The following is an 18,090-nucleotide window of genomic DNA, read 5'->3' on the forward strand; positions in this document are numbered from 1 at the left end:
ATGTATTTGGTCTAAATTAAGTTTTGTCTCTTTGTTCCCTACATAGGCCCAGATTGCCTTTCTTCAGGGGGAAAGGAAAGGTCAAGAAAATTTGAAAAAGGATCTGGTGAGGAGGATCAAAATGTTGGAATATGCTCTTAAACAGGAAAGGTAAATCAATAAAATGGAAGGTTGTGTTCTCTCAAATGACAAAATAATTTTTCCATCTTTCTTGAAGTAAATCCAAATTTTAATGCTGTATAATCTTGAATTAAGGAGTATCTGTAATAAACATTTTTATATATGGTTGTAATATACTAATCTTACTATGGTGATCAGTAAACTGATTCATATGATTTCAAATCTTTTTCCTTTCTTAAGAAGTGTTTGTACTTACTGAACTGTCATTATCCATTTTTAAAGGGCTAAAATAGCTTTTGAATTGTAAATTGTGTCTATAAAGTTTCCTGTGATTTAATATGAATTTGATATAATTTCTTAAAAAAATTGATCAGATCTGGCAGCCTATGCTGAGAGTTTCATAGACTGTTTTTGGCATTTTATTGTTTTGTCATCAGCTATTCCTTTCTCTCTAGAAGCTAATTTTACATTTATTTTGCTAGTGTCTAAGATATGTAAGTAATGATATTTGTGTCACAAGTTAAGAAAAATAGGTCTTGAATGAGAGTTTTGCAGGTTATATGGATTAAGTTTATATACTTCAGTGGATGGTCTTTGTGTGTGTGTGTGTGTGTGTGTTTATGAGAAATCTAAGGCAGTTCATTGCTTTAGGTAATTAAATATTTGGTAGTTGATATTGAAATTCTTTATTGCCAGTTTTTTGCTTTGTTTTGTAAATCACTTATTTTTTGATGTTGGTAAATGGGCTATTTGTAAAACTGCCATAAAATAGAACTTAGGTAGTATTTATGAATATTGAGACATAAATATTTTTATTAGAACTTGTGTTCATCTTCATATAAGATCATTAAATAGTGCCAGACTTTTTATCTCTTAGTAAAAAAAAAAAAAAAAAAAAAAAGTTGGTTTTTTTTTTTTTCATACTTTGAGAGGTTGGTTGAAAGTTGGAGAGATAAAAAGAAAAACATTTTTTGAAGTATGTAATCTTGGAATTTTTGACATCTTAGGCTTTCTAAATTATAGATTTAACCAAAGAAATAATATTAGCATTAATAATGGTAAATATTTTTTTAATAACTACTGTGTTCTAGGCCCTAAAGACTTAGAATTAAGTAATGTGCTTAGAGAAGCAGAGTTATAGTAGAACTGAGTTAGGTTCCTCAGGATTGATTCTAAAACCTGTATTGTTTACTAGCATATTATACTGTCTTGCAAGGTAGGAGAACTGAAATACACAAATACTGAAGTAACCAGAGCAGGTGCATGGGAGTGTATTCAGACTTGTAAACCACTAATGTGTATGAAGTGTGATAGTTTCTATGGTAGATGTAAGTATAGGCTATACAAGGGGTCACAAAGAAGGAACTCGATATTATGTGGAAGTAGTAAGGAGGGCATAATTAGAGGAGGTGAAGCTTCAGTAGTAACATAGATAATAAGAAGGTACTTGCCAGTTAGGCAAGGTGCAGAAAGTAGAACATGTTTGACCTGGAACAAATCCTTTTGGTGTATTCAGAAAATTGTAGTCATTAAGTGTAAAGAGTAGGGTGTTAGTTGTGATGTCATCACTGATAACATGGTAGGGGAGGGCCAAGTCAGATCATGGAGTTTAGAATACCGAAGGAGAGCTACCTAAGGAGTTCATACTTTTACCTTACATATGATAGGAAACATGGAAAATTTTCAAGTACTTTTTATTCCAAAATGATCTTCAACTGACAGCACCTTTTAAGTATAATTTTTTTTTTGCATATTCAAGAATCACCAAAGACCATTGTTTATTATGGTATTATACATTATATTCAAGAGAAACAATTTTTGGCTTAAAGATCTCACCCTTCCAATATAAGGGCAACCAGTGTGTACACATAAAATGATTAAAAGGTATAGAAATTCCTGTTGGGTGGGGTAATGAAACCAATCGAGCCTGCTGAATGATCTCTTGTGAACAGCCTGACACACAAGGTGACCATGTTTCCAAATGTTGAAGCTGTTTAGATTTTTAGAATCCAAATCAATGGTGGTTACTGATCCCCGGAACTGATCATCCTCTGGGAGATACAGCCTCCAGAGCTTAGGTTGCTGCCACCAGGTCTATAATCTGCACTTCAGGGCTTCATTCTAAAATCCTGAGAATGGATAAAACAAAGCACCTCACGAAAAGGCAAATGTTCCAGGCTCCAAAACTCAGCTGCTGGTGTTCCTTCTGCTAATATGCAACCTTATGACAGGCTGCTCCCTTCAATATCCTATATTAAGCCCGCCATCCAGCTTTGTCGGGTTTGCGCAGTCCTCAAGGCGGGCCGGGGTTCTGGGTCCTTAAATCTGCGGACCCGAGGCGCCTGCCGCGGTAGCCCTCCACAAAGTCCATAGTGAAAAGAAGTATAATAAATTAAGGAATAAAAAAAACATTTCTTCAAGTCCTGGAGCTCTAGAATATTTCCAGTGTTTTCCATTCTAAAATTGTTTTCCTAATGCTTAAATGCCAAGAATTAAAAAGAAAATGTTTTTGATTGAGGAAAATTTGAGACCCAACAATGGAAAGACTGGTATCTTTTATGTACATCTCCAAGATTTAATAGATAATGTTTGTCATTCTTGTTTTAGCGTGGTCTGTATAAGAGTGAATTCCAGACATCTTGTCATTTTTCCTATAAATACTTAAAGAGTTAAGGCATGTGATGTTGTGTTGCTGTGTAGATTTTCTAAGTAGTCCCACTTTAATATAAAAAATTATTTGAGGGCTGAGTATGTGGCTCAAGCGGTAGGGCGCTCGCCTGGCATGCGTGCGGCCCAGGTTCGATCCTCAGTACCACATACAAACAAAGATGTTGTGTCTGCCGAAAACTAAAAAATAATAAACATTAAAAAAAATTCTCTCTTAATTCAGTTTTCAAATAAATTTTTTTTTTATCATGTAGCAATGAATTTATTAAAGTATTCCTTATAGTGTAATAAAAGTTACAAAATAAGCAAATTTACAGTTAGTTTTTCAAGAATACAAAGTGTATAATCCAAGATTTATTCAGAAACATTTATTCTGAGGAACTTCAAATACTATATAAAATACAGTTCTGAAACATTTCTCCAGTGTTGTTTTTCTCCATTCACTGCCACTTTTCTTTTATCTGAATTAATATAAGAATTCACCTGTCTTCCTTGCCTCTAATATTTCCATTTTCTAGTCCGTTTTCCTTATCCACAGGACTCGCTTTCTGAAACACAAATGGAATAGTTATGTTATAGCCCTACTTAAAAATATCTAGCCGATTTCAAAGTTATTTTGCAACTAGGTCCTTTCTCTAGTCCCTTCAGAGAACTCCATTCCTTCTAATACTAAATACACTGTAAAACTGCTATTTGACCCACTGTTTTTCTTATTCACTTTTATGGCACTCCTTTTGACAGAAATACCCACCTCTATTAATTCATTTGTCTGACTAGAAAATTCTTACTGTTCTTTTGAGGCTTAGATAAAATCATTATCTTCTTTTTGATAGCTTTGTTAGACATGACCTGTTATAGAATTAGATAATCCCTTATCTATATTCCTGTAACACTTGACATAACCCTTGTAAGTTCTTATCATAGTGTGCTATAGTTATTTACATTCCTGTCCCTTAGGCATCTTCTTACTTCCATCCCTACCTGATTGCAAGCCACAGGTAATTCCCAGCAGTCAGCACAGTGCCTTGTACATCGTAGGAATTCAGTAATAGTTAATTGAAATTAGTCATTTTTTTAGCATCAACATTTAAGATGTTATTGGGTATGCTATGTTTTATTTCCAACACATTATTGTAACAGACTTTAACAACAAAGCTAGAATGAAACTTCTTTAGTTTATTATAGTTATCAAACAATTTTTTTCAATAAGTGCCAATTGGGGGGAACCTGACACTTTTGTCAAATATGAGTTGTTAGACATGAAATCTGCTTATTTATCCTGTAGTCAGAGGATAGTGAAGATACTTTGCTAGCACAATGAGCTTGAAGTATTAAAACAATGGGAAGCAATATGAGTGAGGAAGTATATTTTAACATTGGCTTCAAAAGTATATTATTAGGCTTAAGGAGGGTTTTGTAAAATATTTCTTAGTGAATTTAACAAGTCAATAGAGAGAGCATGATTTAACAGTTCTTTACATATTTTGTTTTTGTATGTGTGGGGCTGGGCATTGAAACCAGCCTTGTGCATGCTTATATAAATTGTTATGAAATGTTGGGTGTCTTTTTGTTTGTTTGTATTGGTACCAGGGATTGAACCCAGGGGTGCTTAACCACTGAGCCACATTCCCAGCACTTTTTATATTTTATTTAGAGGCAGGGTCTCACTGAATTGGTTAGGCCTCACTAAATTGCTGGGGCTGGCTTTGAATTTGTAATCCTTCTGCCTCAGCTTCTGTCACTGCGATTACAGGTATGTGCCAAGATGCCCAAGCAAAATGTTACTTCTTAATGTTATTGTTTTTGTTATATTTATTTTGTAGAATGCTTTCTGTTCCTTCTTGTTAATTGCACTGCAGTTTTTCCTAAGACCACTAGAATGCACTAGAATGCAATATTTTCTGCTTATAAATGTTTCTTTTTCCTTTTTTTGTTTTTTGTAGACATATAAATTCATAAATTTTCTTCTCACTTTATTTTAAAAGCCTTAATATAACCTTTCCTTGGACCATGTAGGTTCAGTTGCTATTTGGGCTCCTATGGAAATAGTATTACTTTGTCTTATGGTAGATGAAGTATATTTCAGGAAAATCTGAAGAATGACAATGACATTAAGAATCTTGTTTACTTTCTGGTAATTGTAAGTCAAATTAATTATAAATCTTTACTACTTATGATCAACATTATTGTAAATACGTTGAAATAGATTTAGAAAAAATTTAGTCTGGTGATAATATTTCTTATTAAGGAACATTGGGAATAGAAATCCCCAGTGAACAAAAACAATTGAGACACAGGAAATAGAAATAACTTGGACCAAACATATTTACTAAAAAATTTTTTAAAAGATAGATACATACAGTTAATTAATCAAATAACTACAAAAATAGATCCCTTCTGCTTTAGTTTACTGATTTCCTTCCCAAGGAAATCATATTAGCGGATGGCTTATCTATCATGTATCTTTCCAAAATATTTTGTGCATGTGAAATTCTCTTTCCCACACACAAACACCCCCCCACACACCCCTACACCCACACCACATACGGAGGCATGTTGTGTATAATATTTTAGATCTTGCATTTTTGCTTAAGCTTAGAGATCAGTTCATATTAGCATATAAATATTGTTGCTTCTTATTTTCTTATTCCTTCTTAATCGGTTACATGTTATTACAAAACATTTTATACATATACATAGGCATAAAGACAGATAAGAAATACTCATGTACCCAGCATTAGTTGCCTATAATTTTTATAGGTTTTTTTTAAGACTCCTCTCTATATAAAACTAGCAAATCAAAAATAATTTGATTTTTCTGTTGTAACTGCAAAATGAGTATTATTGCAACATAATCATGAAAGATTTGAGTAACATATCTGACCAAATAATTTTCATTTCCTTTATATTTTTTTGAGTTATAAAAACATTAATATAAATGCTTCAATTAATTTTTTAAATTATTCTAATTTGTTATACATGACAGCAGAATGCATTTCAGTTTATATTACACATATAGAGCACAATTTTTTATGTTTCTGGTTGTACAGAAAGTAGAGTCACACCATTTGTGTCTTCATACATGTACTTAGGGTCATGATGTCTATTTCATTCTACCATCTTTCCTACCCCTACACCTCCTGACTTCCCCTCCATTCCCTTTGCCCTATTTAAAGTTCCTCCATTCCTCCCATGCTCCTTCCCCCATCCCCATTATGGATCAGCATCCTCCTGTCAGAGAAAACATTTGGCATTTGTATTTGGGGGATTGGCTTATTGGCATAATATTCTCAAACTCCATCCATTTACCTGCAAATGCCATGATTTTATTCTTTTTTAATGTTGAGTAATATTCCACTGTGTATATATACCACAGTTTCTTTATCAGTTCATCTACTGAAGTGTATCTAGGTTGGTTCCCCAATTTTGCTATTGTGAATTGTGCTGCTGTAAACATTGATGTGGCTGAGTCCCTGTAGTATGCTTTTTTTTTTTTAAAGAGAGAGTGAGAGAGGAGAGAGAGAGAGAGAATTTTTAATATTTATTTTTTAGTTCTTGGCGGACACAACATCTTTGTTGGTATGTGGTGCTGAGGATCGAACCCGGGCCGCACGCATTCCAGGCGAGCACGCTACCGCTTGAGCCACATCCCCAGCCCTGTAGTATGCTTTTTAAAAGTCTTTTGGGTATAAACTGAGGAGTGGGATAACTGAGTCAAATGGTGATTTCATTCCCAGTTTTCCAAGGATTCTCCATACTGCTTTCCGTATTGGCTGTACCAATTTGCAGTCCCACCAGCAATGTAGGAGTGTGCCTTTCCCCCCACATCCTTGACAACACTTATGGTTCTTTGTATTCTTAAATAACTGCTATATTGACTGGATTGAGTTGAAATCTTAGTTTTGATTTGCATTTCTCTAATTGATAGAGATGTTGAACATTTTTTCATATATTTGTCAATTGATTGTATATTCTCTTCTGCAAAATGTCTCTTCAGTTCCTTGGCCTATTTGTTGATTGGGTTTTCTTCTTTTTTTGCTGTTAAGATTTTTGAGTTCTTTATATATCCTGGAGATTAGTGCTCTATCTGATGTGCATGTGGTAAGAATTTGCTCTCATTCTGTAGGCTCTCTATTCCCCTCACTGATTGTTTCTTTTGCTGAGAAGATGCTTTTGAGTTTGAATTCATCCTGTTTATTGATTCTTGATTTTATTTCTTGTGCTATAGGAATCTTATAAAGGAAGTTGGGGCCTAATCTGATGTGATGGAGATTTTGGCCTACTTTTTCTTCTAATAGATGCAGTGTCTCTAGTTTAATTCCTAGGTCCTTGATCCGCTTTGAGTTGAGTTTTATGCATGGTGAGAGATAGGGGTTTAATTTTATTTTGTTTCATATGGATTTCCAGTTTTCCCAGCACCATTTGTTGAGTAAGCTATCTTTTCTCCAACATATATGTTTTTGGCACCTTTGTCTAATATGAAATAACTATAATTATGTGGGTTTGTCTCTGTGTTCTCTATTCCATACCATTGGTCTACAAGTCTGTTTTGGTGCCAATACGATGCAGTTTTTGTTACTATTGCTCTGTAGTATAGTTTAAGATCTGGTATAATGATGCCACATGCTTCCCTCTTTCTACTAAGGATTGCTTTAGCTATTCTGGGTCTCTTATTTTTCCAGATGAATTTCATGATTGTTTTTTCTATTTCTGTGAGGAATGTCATTCATTTTGACAACATTAATTCTGCCTATCCAAGAACAAAGGAGATATTTCCATCTTCTAAGGTCTTCTTTAATTTCTTTCTTTAGTGTTCTGTAATTTTCATTGTAGAGGTCTTTCACCTCTTTCATTGATTCTCAAGCATTTTATTTAATTTTTTTGAGGTTATTGTAAATGAGTTGGTTTTCCTAGTTTCTCTTTCAGAGGATTTGTCACTGATGTACAGAAATGCCTTTGATTTATGTGTGTTGATTTTATATTCTGTTACTTTGCTGAATTCATTTATTAGTTCTATAAGTTTTCTGATAGAGTTTTTTTTGGATCCTCTAGATACAGAATCATGTTGTCAGTGATAGTTTTTGAGTTCCTCTTTTCTTATGTTTATCCCTTTAATTTCTTTCATCTAATTGCACTGGCTAGAGTTTCAAGAACTACATTGATTAGAAGTGATGAAAGAGGGCATCCCTGCCTTGTTCCAGTTTTTAGAGGGAATGCTTTCAATTTCATTCCATTTAGAATGATGTTGGCCTGGAGCTTAGTGTAGATAGCTTTTACAATGTTGATTTATGTTCCTGATATCTCTAGTTTTTCTAGTGTTTTGAACATGGGGGTACTGTATTTGTCAAATACTTTTTCTGCATCTATTGAGATGATCATATGGTACTTACCTTTTAAGTCTATTGATGTGATGAATTACATTTATTGATTTTCGTATGTTGAACCAACCTTGCATCCCCAGATTGAACCCCACTTGATTGTGGTGTACTATCTTTTTTTTTTTTAACTATAAATTTTTATTGCACTTGCATAGTTTTTTAGATTCTAGTTTCTTATGAGGTTTTTGTATGTATATGAGTGTATATCCATACATAAATATAATTGAAACCAGTGACAATTTACCCCTGAGCCACATCCCCAGCCCATTTTATTTACTTATTTATTTTTTTTGTTCACAACATTACAAAGCTCTTGACATATCATATTTCATACATTAGATTGAAGTGGGTTATGAACTCCCACTTTTTACCCCAAATGCAGATTGCAGAAACACGTCGGTTTCAAATCCACAATTTTACATAATGCCCTATTAGTAACTGTTGTATTCTGCTACCTTTCCTATCCCCTACTATCCCCCCTCCCCTCCCCTCCCATCTTCTCTCTCTACCCCATCTACTGTAATTCATTTCTCTCCTTGTTTATTTTCCCATTCCCCTCACAACCTCTTATATGTAATTTTGTATAGGGTCTCCCTTCATTTCCATGCAATTTCCCTTTTCTCTCCCTTTCCCTCCCATCTCATGTCTCTGTTTAATGTTAGTCTTTTCTTCCTGCTCTTCCTCCCTGCTCTGTTCATAGTTGCTCTCATTATATCAAAGAAGACACTTGGTATTTGTTTTTTAGGGATTGGCTAGCTTCACTAAGCATAATCTGCTCTAGTGCCATCCATTTCCCTGCGAATTCCATGATTTTGTCATTTTTTAGTGCTGCATAATACTCCATGGTGTATAAATGCCACATTTTTTTTATCCATTCATCTATTGAAGGGCATATGGGTTAGTTCCACAGTTTAGCTATTGTGAATTGTGCTGCTATGAACATTGATGTGGAAGTATCCCTGTAGTATGCTCTTTTAAGGTTTTCAAGGAATAGACCGAGAAGGGCAATAGCTGGGTCAAATGGTGGTTCCATTCCCAGCTTTCCCAGGAATCTCCATACTGCTTTCCAAATTGGCCGCACCAATTTGCAGTCCCACCAGCAATGTACAAGTGTACCCTTTTCTCCACATCCTCACCAGACTTCTTGTTGTTTGACTTCATAGTGGCTGCCAATCTTACTGGAGTGAGATGGTATCTTAGGGTGGTTTTGATTTGCATTTCTCTGACTGCTAGAGATGGTGAGCATTTTTTCATGTACTTGTGGATTGATTGTATATCCTCCTCTGAGAAGTGTCTGTTCAGCTCCTTGGCCCATTTGTTGATTGGGTTATTTGTTATCTTATTGTCTAATTTTTTGAGTTCTTTGTATACTCTGGATATTAGGGCTCTATCTGAAGTGTGAGGAGTAAAATTTGTTCCCATGATGTAGGCTCCCTATTTACCTCTCTTATTGTTTCTCTTGCTGAGAAAAAACTTTTTAGTTTAAGTAAGTCCCATTTGTTGATTCTTGTTATTAACTCTTGTGCTATGGGTGTCCTGTTAAGGAATTTGGAGCCCGACCCCACAATATGTAGATCAGAGCCAACTTTTTCTTCTATCAGACGCAGAGTCTCTGATTTGATATCAAGCTCCTTGATCCATTTAGAGTTAACTTTTGTGCATGGCGAGAGAAAGGGATTCAGTTTCATTTTGTTGCATATGGATTTCCAGTTTTCCCAACACCATTTATTGAAGATGCTATCCTTCCTCCATTGCATGCTTTTAGCCCCTTTATCAAATATAAGATAGTTGTAACTTTGTGGATTAGTCTCTGTGTCCTCTATTCTATACCATTGGTCCACCCGCCTGTTTTGGTACCAGTACCATGCTGTTTTTGTCACTATTGCTCTGTAATATAGTTTGAAATCTGGTATCGCTATACAGTCTGATTCACACTTCCTGCTTAGAATTGCTTTTGCTATTCTGGGTCTTTTATTTTTCCATATGAATTTCATGATTGCTTTATCTATTTCTACAAGAAATGCCTTTGGGATTTTGATTGGCATTGCATTAAACCTATAGAGAACTTTTGGTAATATCGCCATTTTGATAATGTTAGTTCTGCCTATCCATGAACAGGGTATATTTTTCCATCTTCTAAGATCTTCTTCTACTTCTCTCTTTAGGGTTCTGTAGTTTTCATTGTATAAATCTTTCACCTCTTTTGTTAGGTTGATTCCCAAGTATTTTATTTTTTGGGGGATATTGTGAATGGAGTGTTTTTCCTCATTTCCGTTTCGGAAGTTTTGTTGCTTTGATTTATGCGTGTTGATTTTATATCCTGCCACTTTGCTGAATTCATTTATCAGTTCTAGTATTTCTTTATAGACCCTTTTGGGTCTTCTAGGTATAGAATCATGTATTCTGCAAATAGTGATAATTTAAGTTCTTCTTTTCCTATTTTTATGCCTTTAATTTCTTTCGTCTATCTAATTGCTTTGGCCAGTATTTTGAGAACTATATTGAATAAAGTGGTGATAGAGGGCATCCCTGTCTTGTTCCAGATTTTAGAGGGAATGCCTTCAATTTTTCTCCATTCAGAATGATGCTAGCCTGAGGCTGAGCATAGATAGCTTTTACAATGTTGAGGTAAGTTCCTGTTATCCCTAGTTTTTCTAATGTTTTGAACATAAAGGGATGCTGTACTTTGTCAAATGCTTTTTCTCCGTCTATCGAGATGATCATATGGTTCTTATCTTTAATTCTATGATGTAGTGAATAACATTTATTGATTTCCGTATATTGAACCATCCTTGCATCATGGTACACAATTTTTTTTTATGTGTTTTTGTATTCGATTCGCCAGAATTTTATTGAGGATTTTTCCATCTAGGTTCATTAGAGATATTGATCTGTAGTTTTCTTTCTTTTAGGTGTCTTTGTCTGGTTTCGGAATCAGGGTGATGTTGGCCTCATAGAATGAATTTGGATGAGCTCCCTCTTTTTCTATTTCCTGAAATAACTTGAAAAGTATTAATTCTTCTTTAAAGGTTTTGTAAAACTCTGCTGTATACCCATCCTGTGCTGGGCTTTTCTTGGTTGGTAGTCTTTTGATTGCTTCTTCAATTTCATCCATTGATATTGGTCTGTTCCAATTGTGTGTATCCTCCTGACTCAGTCTGGGCAAATCATATGACTTAAGAAATTTATCGATATCTTCTATTTTATTGGAATATAGGTTTTCAAAATAATTTCTAATTGTCTTCTGTATTTCTATAGCATCTGTTGTGATATTGCCTTTTTCATCCCGTATGTTAGTAATTTGAATTCTCTCTCTTCTTCTCTTCATTAGAATGGCTAAAGGTCTGTCAATCTTATTTATTTTTTCGAACAACCAACTTTTAGTTTTGTTAATTTTTTCAATAGTTTCTTTTGTTTCAATTTCATTGATTTTTGCTCTGATTTTAATTATTTCTTGCCTTCTGCTACATTTGCTGTTGTTTTGCTCTTCCTTTTCTAGGGCTTTGAGATGAAGTGTGAGCTCATTTATTTGTTGGTTTTTTCTTTTTTTGAGGAATGACCTCCAGGCGATGAATTTCCCTCTTAAAACTGCTTTCATTGTGTCCCATAGATTCCGATAGGTTGTGTCTGTATTTTCATTTATCTCTAAGAATTTTTTGATTTCCTCCTTTATGTCTTCTGTAACCCCTTGATCATTCAGTAACATATTGTTCATTTTCCATGTGATGTAGGATTTTTCCTTCCTTCTTTTATCATTGATTTCCAGTTTCATTTCATTATGATCAGATAAAATGCATGGTATTATCTCCACCCCTTTATATTTACTGAGGGTTGCCCTATGGCATAATATATGGTCTATTTTTGAGAAGGATCCATGTGCTGCTGAGAAAAAAGTATATCCATTTGATGATGGTTGATATATTCTATATATGTCAGTTAAGTCTAGGTTATTGATTGTGGCATTGAGTTCTATAGTTTATTCAACTTTTGTTTAGAGGATCTGTCCAATGGTGAGAGAGGTGTGTTGAAATCACCCATAATTATTGTGTTGTGGTCTATTTGATTCTTGAACTTTAGGAGAATTTGTTTTATGAATGACGCAGCACCATTATTTGGTGCATAAATATTGATAATTGTTATGTCTTGTTGGTGAATGGTTCCTTTTAACAGTATATAATGTCCTTCCTTATCCCTTTTGATTAACTTAGTCTTGAAGTCTATTTTATTCGATATGAGGATGGCCACCCCTGCTTGCTTACGAGGACCATGTGTGTGGTATATTTTTTCCCATCCTTTGACCTTCAGCCTGTGTGTGTCTTTTCCAATCAGATGTGTCTCCTAGAGGCAGCATATTGTTGGATTTGTTTTTTTAATCCATGATACCAGCCTATGTCGCTTTATTGGAGAGTTTAAGCCATTAACATTTAGAGTTACTGTTGATATATGGTTTGTACTTCCAGCCATGTTTGATTATTTATCCTTTTTTAAAAAAATTTAGTTTGTTTCTCCATGATTATCTTTCCCCTTGCCCTCTGTCTTTACCGAGGCATTTCCCAATGATGGTTTTGGTTATTGTTTTTCATTTCTTCCTCGTGTAGTGTTTTGCTCAAGATGCTTTGCAATGCTGGTTTTCTGGCTGAAAATTCTTTTAACTTTTGTTTATCATGAAAGATTTTTATTTCGTTGTCGTACCTGAAGCTTAATTTTGCTGGATACAGAATTCTTGGTTGGCATCCATTGTCTTTCAGTGTTTGAAATACATTGTTCCATGACCTTCTTGCTTTCAGTGTCTGTGTTGAAAAATCCATTGTTAACCTTATTGATTTACCCCTGAATGTAATCTGCCTCCTTTCTCTTATAGCTTTTAATATTTTCTCTTTGTTCTGTATATTGGCTATCTTCATAACAATGTGTCTTGGCGTTGGTCTATTGTGATTTTGTGTGCTCGGTGTCCTGTATGCATCTACATTTTGTATATCTGTTTCCTTTTTTATTTCTGGAAAGTTTTCTGTAATTATTTCATTCAGCAGGTTACTCATTCCCTTGTTTTGAATCTCTGTGCCTTCCTCTATCCCAATGACTCGTAAGTTTGGTTTTTTATGTTATTCCATATCTCTTGGATGTTTTTCTCTTGATTTTTTTACCAGTCTTTCTGAGTTGGATAGACTCTTTTCAAGATGATATATTTTGTCTTCATTATCTGACATTCTGGCTTCTATTTGCTCCACTCTGTTAGTGATACTCTCAATTGAGTTTTTAATTTGGTTTATCGTTTCCTTCATTTCTAGAATTATTGTTTGATTTTTTTTATAATCGCTATCTCCTGATAAAGATGTTTAACTTCTTCTTTTATCTGTTTATGTAATTCATTTTCAATGTGTTCTTTCACTGTTTGGATTTGCTGTCTGGTATCCTCTTTAAGGTTCCATTCCATCTGTCTAAGGTATTCCTTGAGTTCTTTATATGACCATTTTTCTGATGACTCTAGGTCCTCCTGAATATTTAGACTGTCCTTCATTGTTTGTACTCCTTTTCTTCCTTGCTTTTCTATGCTGCTCATGTTACTTCTTGTTCTGTTTGACAGCTGAGTTACTGTTTACTCTTATAAATTTATTTGATGCTTGGGAGGAAAGATATTAGAAGGGAAGGGAAGAAGTCACTAAAGAGAATGAGAGTAGGCAGGTAGAATTCAAGGAAGGAGGAATAAGAAAATTGAAAAGAAATGAAAAGACAAAAGAGAAAAAATAGGAAATAAAAAAAATTTTAAAAAATAATAAAAAATTAAAATTAAAATTAGAAGAAAAAAATTAAAAAAAATTTAAAAAAATTTAAAAAACAACAAGAAAGAAAAATGAAAATGAAAAAAAACCCAAATAAAAAAAAAAAAAACTAATAAATGCAGTCTTAGAGTTTGATTAACTTCTCTTGTAGTAGGTGGAGCTATGCCTACCAGGCCAAGCTACTCCTGTCAATACACGGGAACCAATCACTGTGCAGCAGCTCCTCCTCCCAGCTTGGGCGAGTCTCCAATCCTGAGTGCCTAGGGCCTCCTCTTGTGTCTAGTCACTTCCCCACTTTTCCTCTAGCCAGGCCCCTCTCACCAGTGACGCTCACCACAATACTGGCTACACGCTAGGTCTCCTGCTCCCGGGAGCCCTGTTTTCATGAACGACTGGGCACACTCTCCCTGTTTGCCATTCCCTCAGACCCTAAGTTTGTAGAGCTTGGGGCTGAGAATCCTCAGCGAATTTTACTTGCCCTCCGGTAGCCACGCCCCCGGTAGCTGGTGCAAGAGACCTCAGTTGTCAGCACTGGTGGGAGCGGTAGCTGGGAGTTCTGCGCCGCGGACCCGTGCCACTTCCGATTCCCTTGGTCTGGCTATCGTGCTCATGGAGAGGTGGGAGGGGCCCTTATGGGAGAGCTGGGAGGGGACCTTAAGGTTTCCCCATGTGTGGAGAGGGAAGGCTAGGGGATTACACACCTGTAGCCGCAGGTTTCAATGAAGTTATCTCCTCCGCGGAAGTCTGGTGACGTCAGTTCTCTGCCATGGTGGTATCTCTTGCAAGTGGCGACAGTTCGTTTCCCTTTGCCGGGTGACCAATGCAACGGGTGGGTCCTTACTGTCTCTCCCAAGCCCCGTTTCAAACCTGTGGCCACTACCTATGAAGGCTCGGTTGGCATTTGCCTCCGTAGGATCAGAAGGGCTGACCAGTTGTTTCAGCTGGATGGATTAGTGCTGAGTCACAGCTGTTTGTCTGCCGGAAGCAGTCTAACGGGAGCTTGAATTCAGCCGATCCGGGCTCAGTGTGTGTTCTGAGAAGTCCAGACTGTTCGCCCCAGATCCATGTCAGCTCAGCATTGCCTAGTGATCCTGAGCAAACAGCATTTAGACTGTTTACGACTCCCTATGCCTGCACAGCTGAAGAGGTCAGAGACTTGATCTCTCCGAGCCCGCCACCATGTTGGATCTCTTTATTTCCGTGTACTATCTTTTGATATGTTTTTGTATTTAGTTTGCCAGAATTTTAGCATCTATGTTCGTTAGAGATATTTGTCTGAAGGTTTCTTTCTTTGATGTGTCTTTGTCTGGTTTTAGAATCAGGGTGATATTGCCCTCATAAATGTGTTTGGAAGTGTTCTTTTTTTTTCTATTTTATGAAATAATTTGAGGAGTATTGGTATTAGTTCTTCTTTTAAAGTTTTTGTACAACTCAGCCGTGTATCCATCCTGTCCTGGGCTTTTCTTGGTTGGTAGGCTTCTGATGGTGTCTTCTATTTCATTGCTTCAATTGATCTGTTTAAATTGTGTATATCATCCACATTCATCATATGACTCTAGATATTTTGTCAATGCCTTTGATATTTTCTGTTTTATTGGAGTACAAATTTTCATAATAATTTTTGATTATCTTCTGTATTCTGTACTGTAGTGTCCGTCAATAAATAATAATAATACAGTCAAATTGGAAATTTCCTCCTGTAGTGTCCATCAATAAATCAATAATTGTAATTAATCACATCAATACACTTAAAGATAAGAATTATATGATCATATTTCCTTTTTCATCACGGATATTAGTAATTTGAGTTTTCTCCCTCTCTTTGTTAGCATGGGTTTATCAATTTATTTATTTTTTCAAAGAAACAACTTTTTGTTTTGACATTTTTAAATTATTTCTTTTGTTTCAATTTCATTGAATTCAGCTCTGATTTTAATTATTTCTTGTCTTCTGCTTTTGGTGTTGATATATTATTCTTTTTCTAGGGCTTTAAGATGTAACATTAGTTCATTTATTTGACTTTTCCTTCTAAGGAATGAATTTCATGCAATGAACTTTCCTCTTAGTACTGCCTTCATAGTGTCCCAGATTTTTCAATATGTTGTATTAGTGTTCTCATTTACCTCTAAGAATTTTTTAATATCCTCTTTGATGTCTTTTGCAACTCATTGTTCATTCAGTAGCATATTATTTAGTCTCCAGGTGTTATAGTAGCTTTTTTTTAATCATTGATTTCTAATTTCATTCCATTATGATCTGATAGAATGCAGGTTAGTATCTTTGCTTTTTTGTATTTGCTAAGAGTTGCTTTGTGGAATAACAGGGTCTATTTTAGAGAAGGATCCATGTGCTGCTGAGAAGAAAGTGTATTTGCTTGTTGAATGAAATATTCTATATATGTCAGTTAAGTCTAAGTTATTGAGTTCTATAGTTTCTTTGTTCAGCTTTTGTTTGGAAGATCTAGCCAGTGGTGAGAGGTGTGTTAAAGTTACCCAGAATTATTGTGTTATTGTTTATTTGAACTTGAGAAGAGTTTGTTTGTTTGAACGTAGATGCTCCATTGTTTGGGACATATATATTTATAATTGTTATATCTTGTTGATGTATGGTTCCCTTAAGGAGTATGCAGTGTCTGTCTTTAGCTCTTTTTATTTGGCTTGAAGTCTACTTTATTTGATATGATTTTGTATAAAGAAAAAAATCTTATTTGACCATTTTCTTTTTCTTCCTTCTATAGTATTGCATTTGGTTTTTAAAATTATTGTTTTATTATTATCTCAGTCTTAAAGCAATGATTATTTGTCACTGGCTTCATTATTTTGGGGAGAAAATCAAAATACATAGATGCATTAATCAGATATGGCCATTTAAAAATTATCCTTTTAAAAATTTCTCTGTATCTGGATTATTTTTCTAATCTCATGGTTAAATCTGACATTGTTAATTCAAGATGGGTAAATCTCAGTAAACAGAAATAATGACATTTTGTTAACTTTTAGAAGGACATAGCCTTTTCATTGACAGATCTAAATAAAAGATAAAGGATATCTTGACTTCAAGAAAAATTTTTTTCATTACTACTAGAATATTTTATTCAATACTGATGATTCAATACTTTTAATGGTTCACCATAAGTATACATGGCAAATTGTAAATAATCTAAATTACTATATTTTAAAAACAAAACTCAATTTTGGGAAAAGTTAATCTTAACACATTTATTTCATAGTCCCCCCCCTTTTATTGCTTTTGATTTATAGTAAAGTTCAATTTTAAGTCATTAAGAAAATTTGAATACTGTAGAAACTAGAATGTTAGGTGGTTGATTTGAAATTACAGGAAAATTTATGATTCCTAGTATTATTCATTAATTATGATGACACTGATGTTATAACAACAAAAACAAAAAAGGCAGGTGTTTTTGTGATAATGACTTTAACACCATGGAAGACCTTAAGCCTTGAAAATTCTAGGAGTGTTAAGCCAGGACTACCACATAAACTGCTCCTGTTATATAACATAAAGTTCATTTAACTGTGTTTTAAGATGATTGATACTTTTGTCATTTCTTTGTTAGAGCCAAATACCACAAGTTGAAATATGGGACAGAATTGAATCAAGGAGATATGAAGCCTCCAAGCTATGATTCTGGTAAGTTAGTTTTAAAGGAAGCTTAAGTAATATAAAGAAGTTTATGACTAATATTTTGTAGCAACAACATTTGTAAATATAATTTAATTTCTAATCATTTGCATGTTTTTCTGATCTGCTAATCTGTTGGCATTAATCATTTTGTATCCTGTAGATAATTTCCCACCACCTTCCTTCCTTTTCCTTCTTCCTCTTTCTTTTAGTTCCCCATTTTCTGCTTATGTTCTACACTTATTGGAAAGTTTCAGGCTTCATGGGGTAACATGCACCAACATAACCTTGTCTTGCTGGGTCCTTCTAGTATTAATGGAAACTTTGAGATGCACAGTACAAAGTACATGATGCCCTTGAAATCCTGAGAAAGAGTAGGAACTATAAAGGTAAGAGATTTCTTTTTCAAAGCACAGGGGAATTCCTAATCCTTTAAACCTGATTTAGCACCTGCGTGGGGGATGGAGGCCAGATTACTCTGCATGGTTTGGGCTGGAGGTGAA

At 34.7% G+C, this 18,090-nt stretch overlaps 1 protein-coding gene across 2 annotated transcripts in view; it reads left to right on the forward strand.

Moving 5' to 3' along the window:
- Positions 1-18,090, forward strand: part of Strn (striatin) — a 110,432-nt gene that overhangs the window by 36,889 nt on the left and 55,453 nt on the right. For both annotated transcript variants that reach the window (XM_021734089.3, XM_078029392.1), the window contains exons 2-3: positions 47-150; positions 17,523-17,596. In XM_021734089.3, coding sequence (XP_021589764.2) covers positions 47-150; positions 17,523-17,596 — 178 coding nt within the window. The remainder of the gene's footprint in view (positions 1-46; positions 151-17,522; positions 17,597-18,090) is intronic.

The sequence above is a fragment of the Ictidomys tridecemlineatus genome, chromosome 12 (genome assembly GCF_052094955.1).
Source record: "Ictidomys tridecemlineatus isolate mIctTri1 chromosome 12, mIctTri1.hap1, whole genome shotgun sequence".
Taxonomy (NCBI): Eukaryota; Metazoa; Chordata; class Mammalia; order Rodentia; family Sciuridae; genus Ictidomys; species Ictidomys tridecemlineatus.